The sequence below is a fragment of the Mixophyes fleayi genome, chromosome 4, assembly GCF_038048845.1.
Source record: "Mixophyes fleayi isolate aMixFle1 chromosome 4, aMixFle1.hap1, whole genome shotgun sequence".
Classification (NCBI taxonomy): Eukaryota; Metazoa; Chordata; class Amphibia; order Anura; family Limnodynastidae; genus Mixophyes; species Mixophyes fleayi.
This window is the reverse complement of record NC_134405.1, coordinates 338,200,061-338,224,403: the sequence shown is the minus strand read 5'-3', so window position 1 is coordinate 338,224,403 and position 24,343 is coordinate 338,200,061. Positions and strand designations below refer to the sequence as shown.

Genomic DNA, 24,343 nt, shown 5'->3' with positions numbered 1-24,343 from the left:
TGATATGAGCAGTTTTTATTTTGTTAATCATTGAATGAGACAAACAGATTACAAGAATCACAGATATACGTCCCAACATTATAGGTAGAAAAATCATGACAAGGAATTGGCCACTCCCCTGATCTGTTCAGCTATTTAGCAATTGACTTATTTGTAAATGAAATTAAATGACAAGTTTAATTATATTACATAATATACATTACAAAATCTATATAACTTAACCGCATGTTTAAAATTATATTTTCATTGCTGTGGACATTTGCTATTTATTTTTAAGAATTACATATAATAGACCCATTTTTTCTATTTTCTTATATAGCCCCTGGCTTTCATTTATCATTAAATAGATACACTCTCTATTAGAGTGTATCTAACATGTACCTGACACCAACAAATGTATGTTCCCTGCTCTGGAAGCTCTCTGCAGACATGGCCGCCCCCACCGCTGTGTGACTGTACCGATGTCAGTGAGCTATTGCTCTGTACACTTCACACCTGCTGATTTCGGCTCAGTAACAAGGAGGTTGGGGTGGGCGTGTCTGAAGAGAGTTCCCGCCCCGAACATTGAGCAGCTGGCAGAGCTTATGTTATTTTAGGTACATGTTAGATACGCTTTACTAAGGAGTGTATCTAGACAACTATTAAAAAGAGGCAGATAGATGAATTGTGAAAATAGAACAAATTTGTATGTTACATTTATTTGCTAGTTTTTGAATTATGTGGACATATCCTGTATGAACCAATAGATTATCAGAAATAATTGCTGCCTTCCAGGATTATGTGGCACAGTTACATGTTCTAGTTCTCCTGTTGGACTGAAGACTGTGAAACGTCTGATAAACCCCCTACTATCTACACAGACACAGCCGGGTAACGGGCTCTGTGCCAGCTGTACCCTCTATTTATGTAGCAGATATTTTCACACACTCCTCATATATTTACCAATAAATCAGTCTCATATTGTTTATTTGTCATTTCCTGCACATAATATAATTGAAATTTGAGGTTACAGCAGAGACATAACAGATACTGCATGGACCAATCACTGATCAGTCAGATTAGGGGACGTATTGCTTGTTGGATCCTAGTTCTCCTGCTAGATGTAATAATAACACTTAGTAATACACCACATGTAAGATCAGCACAAACCTCACACAGCATAATCTGGACTGATGGGCAAGTTATTATATTTATATTACATACTATACCGCTATCTCATGGAAACCTGGCAGACTCTAGTGTTTGGTACAGTTACAGGCTGCCCTATGGAATGACCAAGATTACAGCATTAATGTAGAAATAAGATCCCTGGAAATATCGAGGTGATAAAGTCATGTTATTATATGAGTGCATGGCCTGAGGGCTTCCTTCAATTCACCCTCCCTCACACTAACCCTCAGACACACCTCCTCCCACTCACCCTCTACCCCTCCGAGATACCCTGTTTGACGTTCCCCACAAAATGTTGACAATTATGACCAAAACTTGTGACATATCATGTCACTAATACATTTTAAATCTCTATAATGTCGAAAGTACCAGGTAGTAAATGACAGTGGTGTTATAAATTGGGCGGTATAAGGAGGGAGCCCTGTATATTGTGCACTTTCAAAATAGAGATATATTAATAATAATTATATTTTGAAATTCTGTCAAATTTTAAGTTAATACAGCTAAGTAATGAGGCATGATGGGAGTTGTAGTACAAGTCACTTTCTATTATGTAAGATACACAGTTTTGGAACTACAATTCCCAGTAGGAATTGCTTTACAGACACCACGCCCCATTCACCCCCTTCTCACATCACAGCCAATAGGAACAAGTGTAGCACAGACTGCAGTAATAGGATGTACAATGGCTGAAGGAAACGGCTGCTTAATAAATTGGATGATTTCTATACATGCCAAGTCTAAAAATTGGGATTAGGGTTTTAGACCTGGCAGGTTTGAATGATGCGCATTCATGTGCAGTTATTGTACCCAATCACAAATATGATGCTCAATTGTAGCTCCACCCACTGCTCCACTTTATTGTTTAAATGTTTCACCAGATTCCCTGCACCCACTCTTGGCAGATTTCTTATGATCGTTTCTCCTATTTCCTGACTCCCCCAGATATCTTTATACAACCACCATATAACCATAATGCAGCATGAAGGGGCTCAGTGAAGGTGGCAGTGACGGTGTGTAAGTGTTTTATCGGGTCACACAGAGAATAAAAGGACAGCTGTCCAGCCTCATAATCCAGATATATCCTCACTCTACCACAAGGAATAGTATCATGTAACCGGATCACTTTGCTATCATGTCTCACTGAATACAGTTTGTTATACCCCCCACACAAAGCCCAGGACTTGTTATTATATCCAATATATGACTGACGACCTCTTCTATCTATACAGGGATAACACATCCCTACCCTCCAGCTCTTTGATTTACTGATCTCCACTTCCCAGTAATGTCGCCCTGAGGAAAATCTCCTGGTGCTTATTACCTGATCACACTGAAATCTCTCTGGTGTTTCTGGATGATTCTGATTTAGTAACACAGATGCAGTTTTCCTGTCATCTGATATATGTATATTATTAGCAGCTGTGTTTACATCCAGTAATATGTCTGTAGCTTCCTGCACATAGATCCCTATATTTATGCCTCTTATTACATCAGATAATGTGTGTAATGTCCCTGAGATAAGACCCACATCCAGATCTCCTACACCATGGAGCCGGTTATCATGTCTCTCACTGTCCTCGGTATCACACAAGTCACCTGTGTCTGGTTCCTTTAAGACAGTCACTGGATCACACATGTTACACAGCTCCTCAATGTGACACATCTTCCTGGACAGCTTGTCCTTCTTTATTTCCAGCTGCTGTATCAGATCAGAGACTGAGCGTGAAACGTTCTCTTCCTGCCTGGAGATCTCACTCAAGACTCTCTTCTCTAGGTCTTCCAGCTGTCTCCTGATGTCTCTAAACAGGGCAGTGACTGTCTCTGTTACACAAGCTGCTTTTTCCTGATCTGCTCTCATGCGCTCCTGCAGTCTCTGGACTCTTTTCTCAGTCTCTTCTCTCTTTGTGCTCAGTTTCTGGCAAACATTTCTCAGTTTCTCCTTCTTCTTCTCAGCGGCCTCATCCACTGACTCCATCTGATGTCCTCTGTGTTGCCCGATCAGAGAGCAGGACGCACAGATACAGTCAGCGTCCTCAATGCAGTAATACTCCAGGATCTTCTTATGAATGGAGCATTTTTTGTTCTGAGTAGACAGGAAACTCCCCACTATGTTACACAGAGTTATGTTCCTTATCAGTACAGGACGCTCCTGACACTCTGCTCTGCATTCAGGACAGGTATAAACTCCAGACCCCTTCTGTGTATCTAGCACACGATCAATACAGACCCGGCAGAAGTTGTGTCCACATCTCAATGTTACAGGATCTGTATAAATGTTCAGGCAGATGGAACAGTCCAGCTCCTGTCTCAGATCAGCAGACGCCATCGCTGACAGCAGAAGAGAGAAAAAAAAGTGGACTCAGACATTCATAAACCAGTGAGTTCACATTCTCCACACAGGGCGAGGCTGAGCTTGTCACTAACATTATATCTATAGGCTCAGTTATACTAAGGGACACAGCTAATACATAAAGTGACATCATGCAGAAAATGGACTTGATTTGGAAACCATAACAATCATTTATAATAAGCTAAAAAGTATTAATTTAGAGAATATCTCAGTTGCTTTATCAAAAATACATTTAGTTAGTTTTTTATTAAATGATATTAATGAAGACATAAATAAAAGTTAATTTATTTTATTCCTGATTACATAGTAAATTGCTGGGGTTATATAAATGGGAAACCTAGCACTAGTATTAGTATATTTAATATATTATATTATCTACCATTATTAGAAACTGTTTTTTATACTACAGTTTTATTTATTTTAAAAAGTCAGCAGTAGTGGACTATGGGACTGAAAATTCCTCATCATCGCTCCTGAAAATGCCTAAACACCACCATGCCTTCCAGTCAGTGGCTGTCAGTGCATGCTGGGACATGTGGTTCCACAATAGCAAAAATCTCAAAAAATGTAAAATAAAGTTTAATTGAATAAAACACAGAAACCCCTCATTCACCACTGGCACTACAAGTTACAGTAAGCTCTGTTGTTTATGTGCATGCTGGCACTTCTAGTGCCACAAGTGCTTGTACTATATTTTCAACTACTCAGCATTGGGCCGGTCGTCTTTAATTGTGGGGGACGCGACTGTTTGTTCGGCTCCCCCTGGTCTGCGAAACTGCTGATTGATAAATTGAATGGTTATTATTAGAAATGTTCACTGACCCCCGTGTTTTGGTTTTGGTCTTCGATCTGTATTAACTTAGTGTTTTGGTTTTGGCAAAACCGCCCTAGCGTGTTTTGGAGCTATATTTTGTTTTAAAAAAATTGCTAAAATATGCTGAAATCACATCATTTTCATCTTTTTTTGATCCTACATTATTATTATCCTCAATAACACTAATTTCCAGTTATTTCCAGTTAATTTTGACCACCTCACAGGTCACAATATTATTTTCATACACTTTCGGACAAAGACTGTAGTGAGCTGGCTGGATGCTAAGCGATAGAGCAACGGCACAAACACACGGCAGTTCATAGCACATCTAGGAAACATTGCCACACAGCAGTGGCAGAAAAGAAAAGTGGTGCAAGATGGAATTGTCCTTGGGCCCTTCTACGAACCCATATGTTAAAAAGCTTTAATAAACTTACACAGAAACAGGAGGGGTAGCAGGTATAGTATAACAAATCAAGCACATCAGCGGCATAGAGTGCCACTTTTGTGTCTGAAGTGCTTGGTTTGTTTGGGCCCCCACACAGGAAGCTAACAATGGGTTTATGGCAGCTAAGTTAACAATGCTAGAAGAATAGGGGAGGGGGTCCGTGCTCCCCTGATATGTAATGCGTAACAGAAAAGGCTGCCTGAGGGGACCAGGAAGGTCAAAGGGAAGTTCCAACCCTTAAATAAATGGCAATACGTAAAAAGGTTTGATACCCTTGGCGAAATGGCAATCAGTAAGCAGTATCAATATAAATCAGATAACATATATCTAAGATTTTATTGCTGATATAAATATATACGTGATATTTTATAGATAAAGGTTTCAAATAGTTATACTTTCTTACAGTGGCAAACCATATCACATGTCATACATTTAGTGATCATTAAAACAACAAGTGACCATAATAGGTCCAAAATCACAGCGATTTAAGAGGCATACCACTGACAACCTGTTTGAAAAACTAAGGGATGTCATTGCAACATGGCTTATCCCGCTTGGACTCTCCTGAGGATATCTCATTTCTGATAACGCCAACAATATTGTGATAGAATTACAGCGGGGAGGATTCCATCACATTCCCTGTTTTGCTCACACAATCAACTTGGTGGTGCCAAGCTTTTTAAGAACCGACAGTGAGATGCAGGATATGCTTTCTGTGTCCCAAAATAATTCAGGTCATTTTCGGCATTCCGCAACAGCATATAGGAGATTGCAGCTGCTGCAAGAAGAATCAAATTTGAGGGGGAATGTACTTTAGTCCAGCGCAGTGAAGAATACTTTCCGTGTTGTGCAAGGTGCTGAAACCACTCTAAGTAGTCACCTGTGAAGTGAGTTCAGACATTGTTAGCTTGAGTCAAGTGATTCCCCTAATTAGAATTTTGGAAAAGAAGATAGAGAAATTGAAGGAGGAGATGAAACAAAGCAATTTCGCTAATTATGTTAGACTTGTAGATTAAGTACTTTATTCGCTTCACCAGGATCCAAGAGTTATGAACATCTTGAAATCGAATCATTACATTTTGGCAACTGTGCTTGATCCTAGGTTTAAGAGTTATGTCTTCTGTTTCCAACTGACCCAGATCTCAAGTGATGCAATGAGCTCTTGATCAGCAAGCTGACAGCTCAAGTGCTACATGACAAAACAACGTCTTCTCCCTCAGTTTCTTTGGCAACTGCTGGTAGGAAAAAACTAAGCTTTACCAAGACACCCAGTGGTGATGCAAATGAGTCAGCACAACATTTTGAAATTTGGTCTGGTCTAAAAGAATTGCCAAAAAATTGTGACAGCTCTGTCATAAAATTAACTACAAATTCCACGAGGAAGATCATTACCGGCAATTACATCAAAGTACAGAGACTTCTGTAATGGTCGATTCCCTAGTAAAAAATAGTTTTCATTGTTGAGATTAGAGTGTGGCTTACTCTTTATACAGCTGCTCTCATGGGATATACAGGAGGAAATCTATAAGGTTGCTCTCTTACCCCCTTTTTCCTATACAGTCATTATATGCAACAGAGATCTGCACTGTAAACTATACCTGTATTAAACACAAGTATAGAGATAAAAACACAAATAGGACTAAGTTACATCATAGGCGAGAGAAAAACATTAGCCCAAAACGACTTTGGTCATTTGGAAGACTCACAAAGATAATATATAAAGAACGTACATTTTACAAAACAGTACTAAAATTAGAAAAATTACTAAAAAAAGAAAAATTATGATGGAGTGCACAAACACTGGATTGATACATTAAACAACGGATTATTCCTAACGGTCTAAATATACAAAAGAAACCAACGCATTATAAATCAAATATGGCCTTTACGACGAAATAGCAAAAGATTTTCGAAGGTTGTTTGTTAATACACTTACTGATAGATGAACAAAACAATGAAATGAAAAAACTTACATAAGAAATTAAATTCTTTGATGATGAATTAATTTAAGACAAAGATGAAGTTGAGTTTATAAATCTGGAAAATAATATCAAATCCAGATTAAAAGCAGAAGAACATAAGATTATAAATAGAAATAAATGTAAAGCACTCAGGGACATATATGGAATTCAGAAAAGGTCAAAATCAAAGATGCTAAAGAAAAGAAAGAAACAGCATTCGAATAGACCTAAAAACATTGCACAATGTGCAAAACGAAAGAACTCCATAGCAAAAAATGGCACATATATAATACATGACCCTCGTCCAAAATGAGAAGTCTAAGGACAACATTTCCATATCTCCCATACCCACACACAAGTAAGTGCAAGGGACAAATTAATAGAATCCGAACAATCATTTTCGGTTTATGGCACCATTATATGACTCCAATTCAGATTTAGACTCAGACTATGAAAAACTTGCATTAAAATATTTTGAAAAAGGTTGGATAGATTTGAGTGTAACACAATTGACAAAAGAGGAAGATAGAAGTTGTATTGTATATGACAAATGTGAACACATACAAAGAAACAGATCCTTTCATGAACAGAGTGATATACAGTTAGACCAGAAATACCAGATATACCAGAAAGAGTTAGAAATAATGATAATGACATTTTTTTAGAGAAAGATAAACCAGTAATTAGAAGTCGGGACAATGGACCTTTTTTAGAGAAACATATACCATGGAAGCAGAAGCAGGAGAAGAAGAGAGATATGAGAGGGGATTATACTGGAGAGACAAAGTGTACAGGGAGACATAGAGACACCAGAGCTATCACAATAGCTGCTAGGTGCAGTGCTGCATGGGGAAGGTTTGTAGACGGATCCCTGCAGAGAATCAGCTACTTATCAGCCTGAGGGAGTGTTATGCCCAAGGGAGTCCTTCAGTCTGTATTAGCACTAGCTCAGTAGGGCGCTAAGTCTAACAGCCTCTCAGGTCTTCACCAAGAACTGCTGCAAGGCAGGAAGGGCTTGGCTGCTGAGAAACTGCAGGTCGCGGCCCCTATTGAGCTTGCAGATGTGAGGATTAAATAGACCAACAGCAGGGTAATCTAAAAACGGTACCTGGGGCAGGGTCCGATGTACAACGAGCATCCTTGCCTAGGATGGTGTGGCACTGCCGGGTCTGTATACGATGTCAGATGTCCGTCACGCCAAAGGGAGAATCCAAAGAAGTAGTGAGATCAAGCCGGGTCTGGTACACTGGAAGGCTGGAATATAGTAGCAGGACCAAGGGAGACACAGGAAGCAAGGAGCAGAAGTCAGGGATGCAACTTGTTGCTCTGACACAGGCGTGTGTCAGAGAGCGGCATATATGCAGACAGGCGGAGTTTGGAATTCCCTGTCGGGGATCACATGATCGGCGCTGCCGCGACCTGGATGTGTCTGGCGGCCGGCAGTGCATGGATCGGGGAGAGGTAAGTATTACAGGGAGATTGCAAGGCCTATGTGCTGAGAGGGTGTGTCCAGCTATTAGTGAACCACGTGTGAGCAGAGAGGGACAGATAGCAAGATCAGGCTTGAAGGTAGTCCATGACCAAAGAGCTCCTGAGACCTTTGGTCCCTGCTTTGGAGACAAACACCTGCTTTGGCCTGAAATCCTGGCAAGAGGTCATTACAAGACACCTCCTAACGAATAGACAGCGAATTTGAGGCAATTAGGTTGATGTGAAAGTTAAATTGTGGTAGATGCAAGATTAGATTACATCTGAGATCTGATGGAAGATTTCAGAAGTGTTGGAGCCATCTAGGACCCCCTGCTGAGGTTTCTCGGAATGTGTATAAAACTGGCCCTGTTTGGCCATGTAAGGTATTATACCATCTGTATTTCTGGAGATCACTAGTCCCTTACACTCGTGTATGTAACTGTGCTTATTAGGACACTTGAGATAATAAACATCATTCACTTCAAGATCCTGCTTGACAACATCTTCCCTGCTGTAATTCCTGTGACCTGCAGATTAGACCCGAATGTGATATGTTTTCCAGCTGTTCTGAGGTTTGGACGCAGCATTCCAGTAGCAACACTTTGTCCGCTACCTGCAGCTCTGTCCAGTGTGATAGACCAGGGGGGAACCATCCATAGCAACCCTGATCTGAAGGCAAGAGGTCAGGAGTACCAGCCCAGGTGTACCAGCAAGCGGGTACACTAGCAGCGACAGCTACCCAGAAGGACGCGGTGCAGGATGGCGCTAAGTAGTCCAATGGTAGCAGCATTGTAAGTCCCTCCTACTGCGTTTAGAATGATGCACTTAGGATAAAGAAAGGGGACGGTGGCAAAGTAATCCCAGTCGGTACCCAGCAACAACAGACAGGGTGGCATAGAAGGTCCATCCTGTCACAGTATCATAGACTGAGTTTCCTGTCATCGATATAGAGACATTCAAATAATCAGAGATCTAGTAGAAGTTACACATAAAGGTACCTAAGTTAAGTAGACCAGGTTACCAATTTTTCTACAAGTGCACCAATGTTAAATAGTTAAACTAAACTAAACTAAAACTATTGAAAAAAAACAACTAAAACTAAATTTAAAACTAAAACTATTAAACTATTTAATATTGTTAGGACTGTGATTATTGCTTTAAGTTATAGTTGATTTATATTTTTCACATAGTGTGTGAGTGAGTTGTGGGAGATCTGGGCACCACTGAATGCACGTGTGTCGGCCATCTTGATGTTTGTCATTACTGTTCGTTGTATTGTTGCCATTGATTATTATCTTCCCCTTATTTCACTTACCCAGTCCAGAGTCTTTCTTTCCTTAAATCTTCATTATCCATTTACTTCCCCCAAAATAAACACCCATGTGATTGTTTATAACCACAGCGTGTGGTTTATTATTACTCATAGGTTTAGTGCGAACGGGAACAAGTGGCTTCCTGAGTCAACCCCTGGTAGATCCAGTTACAGTCCGCATCCCACCATACAAGACTCTGGTGGAGGCACTGAAGCGAAGAAAGACAGCATTTCACCACCGCTTTTAGGGGGGTAGAGAAAGAGGTGCTACATTGGAGGCACTGCTGAGATTTTGAGTGTCAAATTCAGAGCCACATAGTGACAGCCGAAATGGCGGTGATTACCCGGTAAGAAGTGTTCACATAGTGTAAGGTCAGAGGGACAGTCCCCGAGCACAGTCTTGAAGGCGTACTCTGAGCGCTGCAGCCGGTTCCTGAGGTGTTGAGGCCAAAGGTGATTGAGATGCGTCAGCAGATGGAGACCACATGGGCAGCTTCTTGGTGGAAGCTACCATCATGCTTAGGAGAGAGCTGGTGACCGGGAAGCTGAGAGCACAGGATGACAGTGATGCTCTATGGCTCATCATTTGGCCTCAGAGGCCCACGCCCCTCAATAGGCATGTTTCAGGATGTTAGCCTACCAGACATCAGTTTAGACAGCTGCCCTCCCCCTCTGCAGACTCGGGGAGTGAGATAATTCAGCTTCAGCATCAAGTAGTCTCACTGACCGGCAGGGTGAACTGCCCGAAAAGGTCAGCCGAACGCATCATTGGGGATACCAAAGGTTGCAGCCATTCTCTACAACTAACCGAGTCCCACAGGAGAAAAGGCCTATGACTCTTGAAGGAAAAACTGCCCATGGGAGAGTAGAGCTGTTCAGAGTTTGGTAAACGGCAGAGAATAGCGGGGAGCCTGCGTGGGCCTGCAGTCGATCTCGTGCAGGCATTGAGCAGGGATGACCCCCGCATAACACCCCTTCTCTCCACCGTTCCGCCATCTTAAGTGTCAGATGGCCATGAGCCTGCATACGTGTATTTGCTAGCATTCGCTGTCTGAGTGTGCAAGAGCTAAAACCCGTAACGTACATGCTACATGCGTAGTATTCACTCTGCATCAGCCCCTATGTTTACATGGTGCCCGTATAATTGACAAGTGCCAATATAATCTCTATTACATTCTATGTTCCCATGTCCGTAGCCTTAGATGATTCCCTATGTCAGGTTTACTAAGTTATTCATTACAAACCAGAAATTCACCCCCTCGCTACTTTCATTGGTAATATTACTTATACAAGAGATGATTACAAATGTATCGCCCTGTAACCTTTATAACTGTCCTGTTACTGGTCCTCACCAGGGAGGGGGCTCTGGGGGGAAGAATGAGACAACTGCTGAATTACTTGTGACTTCTGTCTTTTCTCCATTTGCAGAACTCGGAGAAGTGTAACACTTTAGAAGAGCCGGTCCAGGAAGATGAAGTGTTTATGGGGATGGCTCCTCTCCTGCAGGCCCACCATGCCATGGAGAGGGTGGAAGAGTTTGTCTGCAAGGTAAATGGTCTTATTTATTGGGGGTATTATGTAGGGCTCAGTATGCAGCAGTTACACTGTTATCCTCATACAACAGATTACAGCAGTAAGAACTAAGGAGAGAGAACCTGGGATATCCATAAGATGTGAGACTTTGGTCCCATTTATCAGATAAGGATGGTTTTTATTGCAGCTGATCAGATAGAAAACTATTTATTGCCACAATTTATCAAGAAAATATGGTTGGGGCAGCTCAGTGACAGTGGCTCAGAGCGTTAAGGGTTAACGTACCACTTTGCAGCACCAGCCTGTGTAGATTTGGGTATGAATGAGCCGGCTCGGGCCTGGACAGTGGAACTGAAAGTCCAGACTCTAATTTATGTTTCCCCTATGAGGCTAAATGGGCCCTTTCTCTGCATCAGTGCAATTACAATTTGTGAAAGGTTGAACTTGATGGACTAATTATTACGATATATTTATTCCCCCACCTTCCACCTCACTTAGCTTTGTAATAATGTGCAGCACAATATCATTGTGAGACCCCAAAGCAGAATGGGAGACAAAACACCCCCCAGAGTCAACTCTGAGAGCCGGGGAGTCTCCTGGTTTAAATAGAGCACAGGACGCATCAAATACCTGAGAAGACCCCCAGTGACTGACACCCACCCACTGAACGACTTAGGCAGATCTTTATGTATGTCTGTGTATATATCACATCAGGGTACAGTGCTGTGACCTGCAGACACCACTTGTGTTATTAAAATAAATAAAATAATGGTCCTCCTGCGCTCCTTAGGGATAAGGGAAGGGATTTGGGAATGCAGCCTATAAATTCCCTTGGGAATGCCTACTAAATCCACGCTTATTGGCAGTAGGTACCTGTTTTACTCCCACTTACCGCCCTATTTGCGCCTTATTCCTAAACCAATCTCTTTACCACTTGTGTTATTATCCATTTATGTTACATCCTACATCCTACAGTGTGTATTATTGCTGCAGCCAAACCCTAAGAATATATCAAACCCACCCCCTAATACCAGACCCACCCCCCTAATACCAGACACGCCCCCTAATACCAGACCCACCCCCTAATACCAGACCCACCCATAATTCAAGACCCACTACCAGGTCCACCACCTAATACCAGACCCACCCCCTTAATACCAGCCCCATCCCTAATAACAGACACACCTTCTATTACCACACACCCCTAATACCAGACACCCCCTTTAATACTAGACACCCCCTAATACCAGAGCCACTCCTAATACCATCCCCACCCCCTAATAACAGACACACCTCCTATTACCACACACCCCTAATACCAGACCCACCCCCTAATACCAGACCCACCCCCTAATACCATCCCCACCCCCTAATAACAGACACATCCCCTAATATCAGACCCATCCTCTAATACCAGACACACCCCCTAATACCAGACACCCCCCCTTATACCAGACACACCCCCTTATACCAGACACACCCCCTTATACCAGACACCCCCCCTTATACCAGACACACCCCCTAATACCAGACACAACCCCTAATACCAGACTCTCTCCGAATACCAGAACCACCCGCAAATACCAGACACACACCCTAATACCAGACTCCCCCAGAATACCAGAACCACCCGCAAATACCAGACACACACACACTCTAAAAAATTAACAAAATATACATCAATCTGTGATGTCACAAATTACTTGCTGTTGCATTATTCATATAGTCGCCCTATCTTTTTAACAGGACAGAATACACAGGATAGAAAGGTAACGACCCCCTGCTGCGTATTCAGGTTAAAAATATTGGTTGGTCATTTTTAGATGAAAAGACTTAATGAACTTTGATTTACTTTCTTCAGAAACAAGCTTAATCCAACATCTTATAATAAATCAATACATGAACAATATGAAAATAAATATATTTACACTCTCAGTGCCCATGTCAGGACGTAACCATTTCAGCGCTGCACGCCAGTAACTAACCGGTGCCACGGTCCCATACACTAAATATATACATTTAAATTAATAAACCTTTAATACATTTTGTCATCCCCTAGTGCTGCGGTTTAACCCATTTGGTACAGCAGCATTGGGTATGAACCAATTTAATGCTGCGGCAGCCAGTTTGACCAAGTTGGAGGTGAGGGGAACCCGTCCACACAGTTTTAGCACCCTTTTAGTGGATCAAATATTATATGCATGTAAGATGCAAACGCATTATGTATATTCGTGGCAACACTATTGTCATAAAACAAATGAATTTTGTGGCGTCTATGTTAAAATATTATAATGGAACCAGGGTGACAAATAAATGTGAAAGTTGGAAAACCAATGATAATTAGAGTTAATTTGCTTCATTTATAATTTAAAATTGTTCATATATAATTATTATTGCTGCATATACACATTTTATTTGAACATTTTTATCCCTGGACATAAAGACACATACAGTCTGACACTGTGACGTATAAATGTGTCCTGACACACTGGCTGGGAATCTATGATGTATGTGGCTGTCACACAGACGTACAGGAGGACGGGTGACTCTGCTGGGCCCTGTGACCGGACTCTATCATGCACATTACACCTGTTGCTGCCATGTTTTACATTGGCTCCTCCCATTGTGTGACCACTGTGCTCAGACTGACCCTGGACAGATATCTGTATAAGCTGGACATGAGCGTCCATCACCGACCTCACCTGCAGCCTCCGCCCTGCTCCATGCACCAGCTCAGTGTGGTCAGCAGGGGGCTACTGTCACACCAGCTGGCTTCTCAGCTTATATAGATCCACCTCTATTATTATATCTCTGGATCAGGCGTTAGGGAGCTGAGAGCAGAGATTACCCAGATCGGGCTCCGTACATAGAGACTGGAGGAACTAATAGACACAGCCTTACATTCTACCGAGTCTCCTGAGAGAAGAGATTGCTCATCTTATAACTCTACAGGAGGACATAGGACATGGGAACCACAGGTGGAACTTGTCCATTAGAGGAGTCTCTGAGGATATACAGGATTCTGTAGTAAAGGACCATCATGTGGTCTTTTCACCTTTAGTCCCAGAAGTCATGGATGATGCTTGGTACAAGAACAGGTAACAGTAGGTCCTGGATCCAAGCATCCCAGTTCATTCCTATAGGAGTATAGCAGCTGTAATTCAGGTCACCTGTCTCCATATCATGGAGGAGTATAAAGTTCGGTGATGACATCACCTCTGCACCTCCGAGATTGGACTAAAACATAGAATACAGCAAAAATGTCCTTAAAATTGACATCACCTTTATCCATCTGAGAGACACTAGTTATATTTATGTTACATCTGCCTTACTCCTTCCTAGGCTACATACTGTCTGCTTGCTCGGTTATTTGAAATTTAAAAGAGTATTTCTGTAGCGGGTGTTGCTGATCCATCTTTGGGTCTGGGGTTGTGTCCCCCCATTAGAGGGGTTGGTGGAGGAATCACTCTTTGGTTGTCTTGTTTGGCCCCCCATCTAGTCTCCCATTAGGAGTGATTCTGCTCACTATGTGGTCCCTCATCAAGAAGATCGGGTTATCCATACTGGTCAGTCTGAGGTTTCGCTTCCAAGTATAAGATCCCATAACATCAACGCTGCAAATCAATTTAATTTTCTTGAGTAAGTTTTCTGTGCTTTGGAAGGAAAGTTGCAGCAAGGGAGGCAGGTAAAACAATATAGACAATTATTCAGAGTGTACGCTTTATATAACTGCTGGAGGATAAAGCCCCCTATCTCTAGGGAGTTTCCCTATTACCATCACCAAATAATCAATTGTTTGCAATATTTAGCGACCATCCATAATATTACATGGACTGGAGGACACAAATAGACTGTAACCTAACAAGAAGAGATAATTGGCATCTTAACTAAGGTTTACAGAAACATCTGTATGGTTATTTAAGTAATTAAGTCAGTTACCACCAGACTGTCTGTGGAGGATTGTTCATGAATATCTTCCAATGCTCAGTATTAATACCTCTTATCATTACATCGATACCTTTTGTGTTATACTCAGTAACCATACTTAACTAAAAATAACCACATGGACACAAGATATAGAATTTTGGCAAAAAGATCTCAGTTTATTTAATATAATATATTTCTTAAACTCTGATGGCGGCGAGAGCGAAGCAGTCAGCTAACAACCAATCTTGAAACTGTAAGGTAAATATCAATTACCACCGCCCCAAGACTTTACGAAACCCAAGTCTTTACCATTGGCCGGTACTAAACTTGGCGTCATCGCGACTGCCCCCCTCTGGACTCACATTGATGTGCCTGCACCAAGGCAAGCCAAGGGACCCTCCACCCAAGAGGACCAAGAGACGGGTTACTGCGAAAAAGGCAGTGACGTGCGGCCAATTCAACGGTAGCACCTTCGATTAGTCACTGACTGCACTGCTCTCCCACCTACTGCGCCTCTTCTGAAACAAGGAAATGATTAAATTATAGCATAAATAAATCTATGAAGGGCGAGAGGGAGGTATCCGAAGATCCAGGAACCAAGAGTGCCAGCCCACTATGTCAGTATAATTTATAACATCAACAGTAACCACTCCCACCCTCTGTGATTGGCTGGCTGTAAATAAAACTTAACCCTTCATGATAAGTGCTGAGAAAAGTATACACAATATTTTCATTGCCCTCAGCTTATGGCTTCACTTAAACCTAGTTTTATATATTATTTGAGAAAAACAAACAGAATTGCAATGTGTACTGATATGAGCAGTGTTTATTTTGTTAATCATTGAACGAGACAAACAGATTATAACAATCACAGATATACATCATAGGTAGAAATTATTATTACATTATAGGTAGAAAAATCAGGACAAGGATTTGGCCCCTCCCTTGATCTGCTCAGCCACTCCCCATTTGGCAAAGGCCACATCCCAAAAGTAAGAAATAAGTTTATAAATTGACTTATTCTTTCATTAATTTAGATGAAAAGTTTAATTATATTACATAATATACATTACAATATATACATATAACTTAATCACATGTTTAAAATTATATTTTCATTGTTGTGGACATTCATCATTTATTTTCAGAATTGCATATAATAAACCCATTTTTTCTATTTTCTTTATTTATCCCCTGCCTTTCATCAATCATTGAATAGATACATTCTCTATTAGAGTGTATCTAACATGTACCTGAAACCTAAAAATGTATGGACCCTGCTCTTGGAAACACTCTGCAGACATGGCCACCACCACCGCTGTGTGATTGTACCGATGTCAGTGAACTGGTAAGCTATTGCTCTGTACACGTTACACCTGATTTCGACACAGTAACACTGAAGTTGGGTTGGGCGTGTCTGCAGAGAGTTCCCGCCCCAAACATTGAGCAGCCAGCAGAATTTATGTCATTTTAGGGAGATGTTAGATACGCTTTACTAAGGGGTGTAACCAACTATTAAAAATTTGTATATTACATGTATTTGTTATTTTTTTAACTATGTGGACATATCCTGTATGCACCAAGAAAGAAATAATTGCTGACTTCCAGGACACAGTTACATGTTCTGTTTCTCCTGTTGGACTGAAGACTGAGAAACATCTGATAAACCCCCTACTATCTACACAGACACAGCCGGGTAACGGCACTGTGCCAGCTGTACCCTCTATTTATACAGCAGATAATGTCACACGTATCACAAATTGTTTTACAAATAAATCAGTCTCATATTGTTTATTTGTCATTTACTGCACATAATATAATTGAAATTTGAGGATACAGCAGAGGCATAACACAGATACTGCATGGACCAATCACTGATCAGTCAGATAAGAGCAGTGACGGCTCCAGCAGCACAAGCATAACATTTAAAATGCCTAGACACCTATCAAAGGGGGTGGAGCCAACCAGAAACAGCCAATCAGACTGAAGGGGGTGTGACTATGCCCCCCCCCCAAAGAACGTCTAGGTCTGCCCCTGGATAAGGGGACATATTTCTTGTTGGATCCTAGTTCTCCTGCTAGATGTAATAATAACACTTAGTAATACACCAGATGTAAGATCAGCACAAACCTCACACAGCATAATCTGGGCTGAGTTATTATATTCATATTACATACTATACCGCTATCTCGTGGAAACGTGGTAGACTCTAGTGTTAGGTACAGTTACAAGTTGCCTTTGACAATGTCCGAGATTACAGTATTAATTTAGAAATAAGATCCCAGGAAATATCGGGGTGATAAAGTCATGTTATTATATGAGTGCATGGCGTGAGGGCTTCCTTTTATTCACCCTCACTCACACTCACCCTCAGACACACAACCTCCCGCTCACCCTCTACCTTGCTCTGTATGTGTAAGACTCCCCAGCTATTATTGGGGAGAGTATTGGGACAGTGCGATTGACACAGATACACTGGGGAAACACAGCACGCCTATAATATTCCAGTGTTATAAATCACATTCATACATTGTTCTCCAACTGCTCTAGACCCAGGTTCTCCACCTATTGTACTGGTACTACAAGGGGAACCTCAGGTATATTCAGGGGTACTTCAGTCTTCTAAATATAACTCAAAATAACATTACAAATATTAGTTATTTTTAAAATATGGATGGCATAAGGAATGGCTTGGTATAAATTGCAACACACACACACACACATATATATATATATATATATATATATATATATATATATATATATATATATATATCTCAAACCTGCCTGGGTTGATACGTGTTCATGTGTAGCTTTTGCAGCCAATCACAAATATGATCCTCCTGTAGCTCAACCCACTGCTTCACTCTATTGGCTAAATATTCCAAAAGACTCCCCCTCCCCCCTCATCTGTCTGGACAGATTTCTTATGATCATTTCTCCTATTTCCTGAATCCCCCAGATATCGTTATACAACCTCCCCCTACCCATAATGCAGCATGAAGGGGCTCAGTGAAGGTGGCAGTGACGGTGTGTAAGTGTCTGATCGGGTCACACAGAGCATAAAAGGACAGCTGTCCAGCCTCATAATCCAGATATATCCTCACTCTATCACAGGGAGTATTGTCAGGAAACCGGATCTCTTTCCTGTCATGTATCACTAAATACTGCTTGTTATACCACCACTTACACATACACCAGGACTTGTTATTATCTCCAATGTATGACTTATCTCCTTCCCTGTCTATACTGGGATAACACATCCCTACCTTCCAGTTCCATGATTTACTGACATCCGCTTCCCAGTAATGTCGCCCTGAGGAAAATCTCCTGGTGCTTATTACCTGATTACACTGAAATCTCTCTTTTGTTTCTGGATGATTCTGGTATACCAGTGACATGGTTGCAGTTTTCATGCCACCTGATATATGTATATTATTACCAGCTGTGTTTACATCCAGTAATATGTCTGTAGCTTCCTGCAGATAGATCCCTTTATTTATATCTATTATTATATCAGATAATGTGTATAATTTGCCTGAGATGAGACCCACATCCCGATCTCCTACACCATGGACCTGGTCATCATGTCTCTCTCCCTCCTCAGTATCACACAAGTCACCTGTGCCTGGCTCCTGTAAGACAGTCACTGGATCAGACATGTTACACAGCTTCTCAATGTGACGCATCTTCCTTGACAGCTCGTCCTTCTTTATTTCCAGCTGCTGGATCAGATCAGAGACTGAGAGTGAAACGCTCTCTTCTTGCCTGGAAATCTCACTCAGGACTCTCTTCTCTAGGTCTTCCAGCTGTCTCCTGATGTCTCTAAACAGGGCATTGACTCTCTCTGTTACATCAGCTGCTTTTTCCTGATCTTCTCTCCTGCGATCCTGCAGACTCTGGACTCTTTTCTCAGTCTCCTCTCTCTTTGTGGTCAGTTTCTGCAAAACATTTCTCAGTTTCTTCTTCTTCTTCTCAGAGGCCTCATCCAGCATCTCCACCAGGTGTCCCTGATGTTCTCCAGCCAAACTACAGGACACACAGATACAGGCAGCGTCCTCAGTGCAGTAATACTCCAGGATCTTCTTATGGACGGAGCATTTCCTGTTCCCCAGGGAAGTGGTGGGATCAGATAAGACATGTTCTGCTGACTTGCTGTGTACTCTCAGGTGATTATCACACAGAGAAGCTTCACACAACAGACAGGATTTAGCAGCAGGTACAGGAGAGTGAATACAGTAAGTGCAGAAGATCCCAGTCTCCTCCTGATCTGGCCGAGTAGACAAGAAACTCCCCACTATGTTATACAGAGTTATGTTCCTCTGCAGTGCAGGACGCTCCTGACACTCTGCTCTGCATTCAGGACAGGTATAAACTCCAGACCCCTCCTGTTTATCCAGCACACGATCAATACAGACCCGGCAGAAGTTGTGTCCACATCTCAATGTTACAGGATCTGTATAAATGTTCAGGCAGATGGAACAGTCCAGCTCCCGTCTCAGATCAGCAGACGCCATCGCTGACAGCAGAAGAGAGAAATGAAAGTGGACTCTGACACTCTCAGACACCAGTGGGATCACATTTTCCACACAGGGCGAGGCTGAGCTTATCACTCACAATATATCTATAGGCTCAGTTATACAAAGGGACACAGCTAATACATAAAGAGACATTATGCAGAAAATGGCTTGATTTGGAAGCCATAACAGTCATTTAATGAGCTAAAAATATTAATTCTGCAGGATAACCCAGTTTCTTTATCAAAAATACAGTTAATTAGTTTGTTATTAAATAGTATTGATGAAGGTATAAATAACCGTTAATTTATTTTATTCCTCATCATTAGGTAAATTAGAAATTGGTTTTTATATTACATTTAAAAAAAGTCAGCAGTAGTACACAATGGGACTGAAAATTCTCTCTTATTGCTCCTGAAAATACCAACACACCAGCATGCCATCCAGTCAGTGGCTGCCAGTGCATGCTGAGACATGTAGTTCCACAACAGCAAAATACTAAAAAAATGTAAACTAAATTTCATTGAATAAAACACAGAAACCCCTCATTCACCACTGGCACTACACATTACAGTAAGCACTGTTGTTCATGTGCATGCTGGCATTTGTAGTGCCACAAATCCTTGTATTATATTTTCAGCTACTCGGCATTAGGCTAGTCGTCTCTAAGTGTGGGGGGGCTCCAATTTTTGTTTGCTCAGCACCACCCACCCAAAAGGACCGGGATTGAGATGGTTTGGAAAACTGCTGCTTAATAAATTGGACGGTCTGTAAACCTGCCAGGTCTAAATATCGGGATTAGAGTTTTAGACCTGGCGGGTTTAATTGATGCGCTTTCATGTGCAGTTTGTCCTTTAATTATCAACACCATCCCACATAGTGTACATAAGGGGGAGGATGCAGAGTCGGTCGCATTTCCGCCCCAAATCGCAGGAGTAAAATGCATTCATTAAAAAGCCGCAATTGCGTTTATATGTAAAGTTGCGACTATCACAAGATGATTGTACCTCTGCACCAGCAGCACATGTATCTGGCTTACACCAGGCGTAGGTCAGATACACTTACACCCATGTTTCTAACCATTTCTTTAGTTTGCTAAATACACACTACGGTTAGATGTACGCAGCTCGCCTTTAATAAGCAGCACAGTGTGAAGTGGGGCATTCCTTCAACTAACTCTGCAGTCGGGACAAGGTCCTTATTGAGCAGGACACATAAAATTGAGACTGTCCCACCAAAATCAGGACAGTTGGCTACCATTGTGCATGTATCTGAAGACAATGAGAAGAGTTGGAGAGCAGCCTAGCACTCTCTCAATTGATAGCCACGGCCCTTGCATGCACTCTGGCTGCATGATGTGGAAACTCCCCTCTAGAATTCCTGCGTTTGCCTCTGATCATATAAGAAAAACAACAAATATACAGCAGCAGCACTTAGTGTAATTAGGCCTAGTGGTCAGAACTACAAGGAAATTGTTAAACCCTGCAAAGCAGAGGGTCAAAGTGACTTTGCTCGAGCCCATACCTTGGTGAATGTTGACAGAGACAGATTGTCTGTAAGGCTTTTGAACATGCATGATCACCCTGTCCAGTTGTACCGAAACCAACCTGTAGCAAAGCTGATCAAAGTGACATTCCAAGATGTGGTGGGTGTGGAGTCTACAGTGACCCAAAGAAGTCAAGTGGCCGGCACCCATCCTGAGGCAGATCCTGTACCCACATGGTGGTAAAAAATTCAACTATAGGATGATAACACCACAGGAAGGGAGAAATCAGTAGTCTTGCAAGTGGTCAAGGAACATGAAGCGACCTTTAGCAAGGACCTTGCAGACTGCAGGTGAGTTATGTACTAACCGGTCATGCAAATGATCAACGGAATGAAGTCCACTGGATAGGTCAGGGACAGTTACAGTCCTTGGGCTGCACCACTGGTGCTGGTAAAAAAGAAGGATGGTAGCCTACATTTCTGCATAGATTACCGAAAGATGAATTAGGTGACCCATAAAGATGCCTACCCTCTGGGGTGGATAGAAGAATCATTGACTACATTGAAGTCCATAGCTTACTTCTCCAGGCTGGATCTCAGATACTGGCAGACTCCTCTGGCCTGTGAAGATCGGGAAAAAATGGCATTTAGGCTTTTCGAGTTTGAACGGATGCCATTCTCGCTATACAGTGCTCCTGCTACGTTCCAGCAAGTCATGGAATTCTGTCTGGGACACATGAATTTCTATCTGGATGACATCATCATCTTCTCCAGAACATATGAGGAACATTGGGAGTATCTGAGCCAAGTCTACGAGCAGCTTGCCAGGAATGACCTGAGGGTGAAACCGTCCAAGTGCCACCTGTTGAAACCGAAAGACCAATATTTGGGACTCATTGTCAGCTCAGAAGGAGTGACACCAGACCCAGAGAAGATAAGGGCAGTGAGAGATTGGCCTGTTCCCAAAAACATGAAAGAAGTCCGAAGGTTCCTCGGATTTATAGGATACTATAGGAGGTTTGTTTTGTGAAGGTTGCAGCTCCTTTGCAGGAATTATTGCGTGGAGAACCCAGAAAGGGGCAACAGAGGAATGTTCCTGTTGAATGAACTCGACAGCAGCAAGAGGTATTCGACCAGCTGAAAGCTCTATTAATTGATGCACCCTTGTTGGCCTATCCTGACTACAAAAAAATATTTCACGTATATACTGATGCCAGTACCAAAGGGTTTGGCGCAGGCTAGGCAAGTTTAGGATGGGAGAGAAAAGGTAATTGCCTAGGCCAGCCGGGGTTTCGTAAGATTGAAAGAAAGTATGAGAACTACAGTGCTTTCATATTGGAATTCCTGGCCCTGGTATGGGCAATGACAGAAAATTCAAAAACTACTTGGGAGCCATTGTTTGCACTGACAACAAGCCGCTGGCACATCTGCAAACTGCCATATTGAGCGATGTTGAACAAAAGTGGGCTTCTAGACTCGCCAACTTTAAGTACACCATTAGAGTGCAAAATCTTCTTGTCTACCCACTACCGAAGAGAAGAAAGAGGACGAGAACCATTAGGAAGCTGTAGACGCCGCTGCTTTCTATTCTGTGCCTGTTGGACAACATGCTATCACGTTGAGAACCTCGCGTCCTCTGGAAGTTCTTCAGGGATTGACTGGGAACAGGTATAGTCTGAATGTTCCCTGCTCCAAAAATTGAAGTCATTACTAATCTCACAGACTATTCTGAATCGAACCCAAAGATAGCAAGCTGATCCAGAATTGTCGAATCCGGAGGCAGAGAGAGAGACTGAATGTCAAGCAGGGACTGATAGTTCAGTGAGGGGTTGATCCTGGAACTCACTCCTACATCACTCAAACTGTAGTACCAAAACGATATGCTAAAGTTCTATTAAAAACATTTCATGACCAATCAAGACATTTTGGAAGACAATAGACTGAGTCTAATCTGAGAAAAGATTTTACTGAGTAGAGATGTGTGACGATGTAAAAGATTGCAGGAACTGTCCTACGTGTGCTCTCCAGAGAAGATACAGCCAGGCCAAAGGTCCCCACTCCATCCCATTCAAAGTAATTGTCCACTGGAAATTGTGGCCATGGATCATGTGAAGCTTGACAACAGTAGAAAAGGGTACCAATACACATTGACCATTATTAACCATTACACCAAGTTTACAATGGTAGCACCTTTCAAAGTTCTGACAGCCAGAACCAAAGCCGCTGTCTTCTGGAAAGAGTTTGTCAAGCCCTGTGGGTTCTCTGACAAAGTCCTTACAGATCAGGGCCCTGCATTTGAGTAGAAACTGTTCCAAGAACTGTGTGATATAAATGGTGCAAGAAGATGAGTATGACAGCATATCATCCTTAATGTAATGGCCTTTGTGAGAAAATGAGTCAATCCTTGATTGGCATGCTGAGAGGCATCCCTCTGCTACAGCAAGTAGAGTGACCCACTCTATTGTCCGAACTTACATTCCTATACAATAATACTGAACATTGCTCTACTGGGTTCACACACTACTACCTTGTGTTTGAAAGACAAGGCAATTTGCCTGTAGTCCTGTTGCTAGACACTACTCAACAAGACGTAGAGCCTCCTTACACAGACTTACTTACAGGTTACAGGAAGCCCAAGAGATTGTCCAGCAGTGCATGGAAGCTGTCTTTCAATGTCAGAAAGAGAATTATAATGCAAATGCTAGGGCAGCACCTTTGACTGTTGATCTGGTGATCGTGTGTGGAAGAAAAATAACCATCACAATAGCAAGCTTGATAGTAGATGGAAATTGGTTCTGTATGTTATCACTGACATTCCAATTGATGGTGTTGCTGTATACACAGTTGAGAGAGTAGATGGCAGAAGTTCTAGTGTAGTCCACAGAGACCAACTCAAGTTGTGCATATCCAGTTCTACCACTAATCTAAGCTAAGAAGTCCAATGGTAGCAGCATTGTAAGCCCCTCCTACTGCGTTTAGAGTGACACATTTGGGATAAAGAAAGGGGATGGTGGCAAAGTAAGCCCAGTCGGTACCCAGCAACAACAGACAGGGTGGCATAGAAGGTCCATCCTGTCACAATATCATAGACTGAGTTACCTGTCATTGATATAGAGACATTACAATAATCAGAGATCTAGTAGAAGTTACACATAAAGATACCCAAGTTAAGTAGACCGGGTTACCAACGTTTCTACAAGTGCACCAATGTTAAATAGTTAAACTAAACTATTATAAAAAAACAGTTAAACTATTTAATATTGTTAGGACTGTGATTATTGCTTTAAGTTATAGTTGATTTATATTTTTCACACAGTGTGTTAGTGAGTTGTGGGAGATCTGGGCACCACTGA

The 24,343-nt window shown here is 41.9% G+C and overlaps 4 protein-coding genes across 4 annotated transcripts in view; 2 read left to right on the top strand and 2 right to left on the bottom strand.

Annotated features, from left to right (window-relative positions):
• The window catches only part of LOC142153216 (E3 ubiquitin/ISG15 ligase TRIM25-like), a 93,289-nt gene that overhangs the window by 7,723 nt on the left and 61,223 nt on the right, over positions 1-24,343 (top strand). The gene's annotated exons all lie outside the window — the stretch shown is intronic.
• LOC142150313 (nuclear factor 7, ovary-like) lies at positions 1,707-3,499 on the bottom strand. The gene has a single exon (XM_075205524.1). It carries the CDS (start codon positions 3,497-3,499, stop codon positions 2,096-2,098), a length of 1,404 nt encoding a protein of 467 aa, XP_075061625.1. The 3' UTR covers positions 1,707-2,095.
• The window catches only part of LOC142153213 (sodium- and chloride-dependent betaine transporter-like), a 218,681-nt gene continuing 205,203 nt past the window's right edge, over positions 10,866-24,343 (top strand). Inside the window, exon 1 of the mRNA XM_075210587.1 lies at positions 10,866-11,076. Coding sequence (XP_075066688.1) covers positions 11,000-11,076 — 77 coding nt within the window. The 5' untranslated portion in view covers positions 10,866-10,999. The remainder of the gene's footprint in view (positions 11,077-24,343) is intronic.
• On the bottom strand, positions 17,931-19,511 carry LOC142149609 (E3 ubiquitin/ISG15 ligase TRIM25-like). Its single transcript, XM_075204933.1, has one exon. The coding sequence runs from the start codon at positions 19,503-19,505 to the stop codon at positions 17,931-17,933; it is 1,575 nt and encodes a 524-aa protein (XP_075061034.1). The 5' UTR covers positions 19,506-19,511.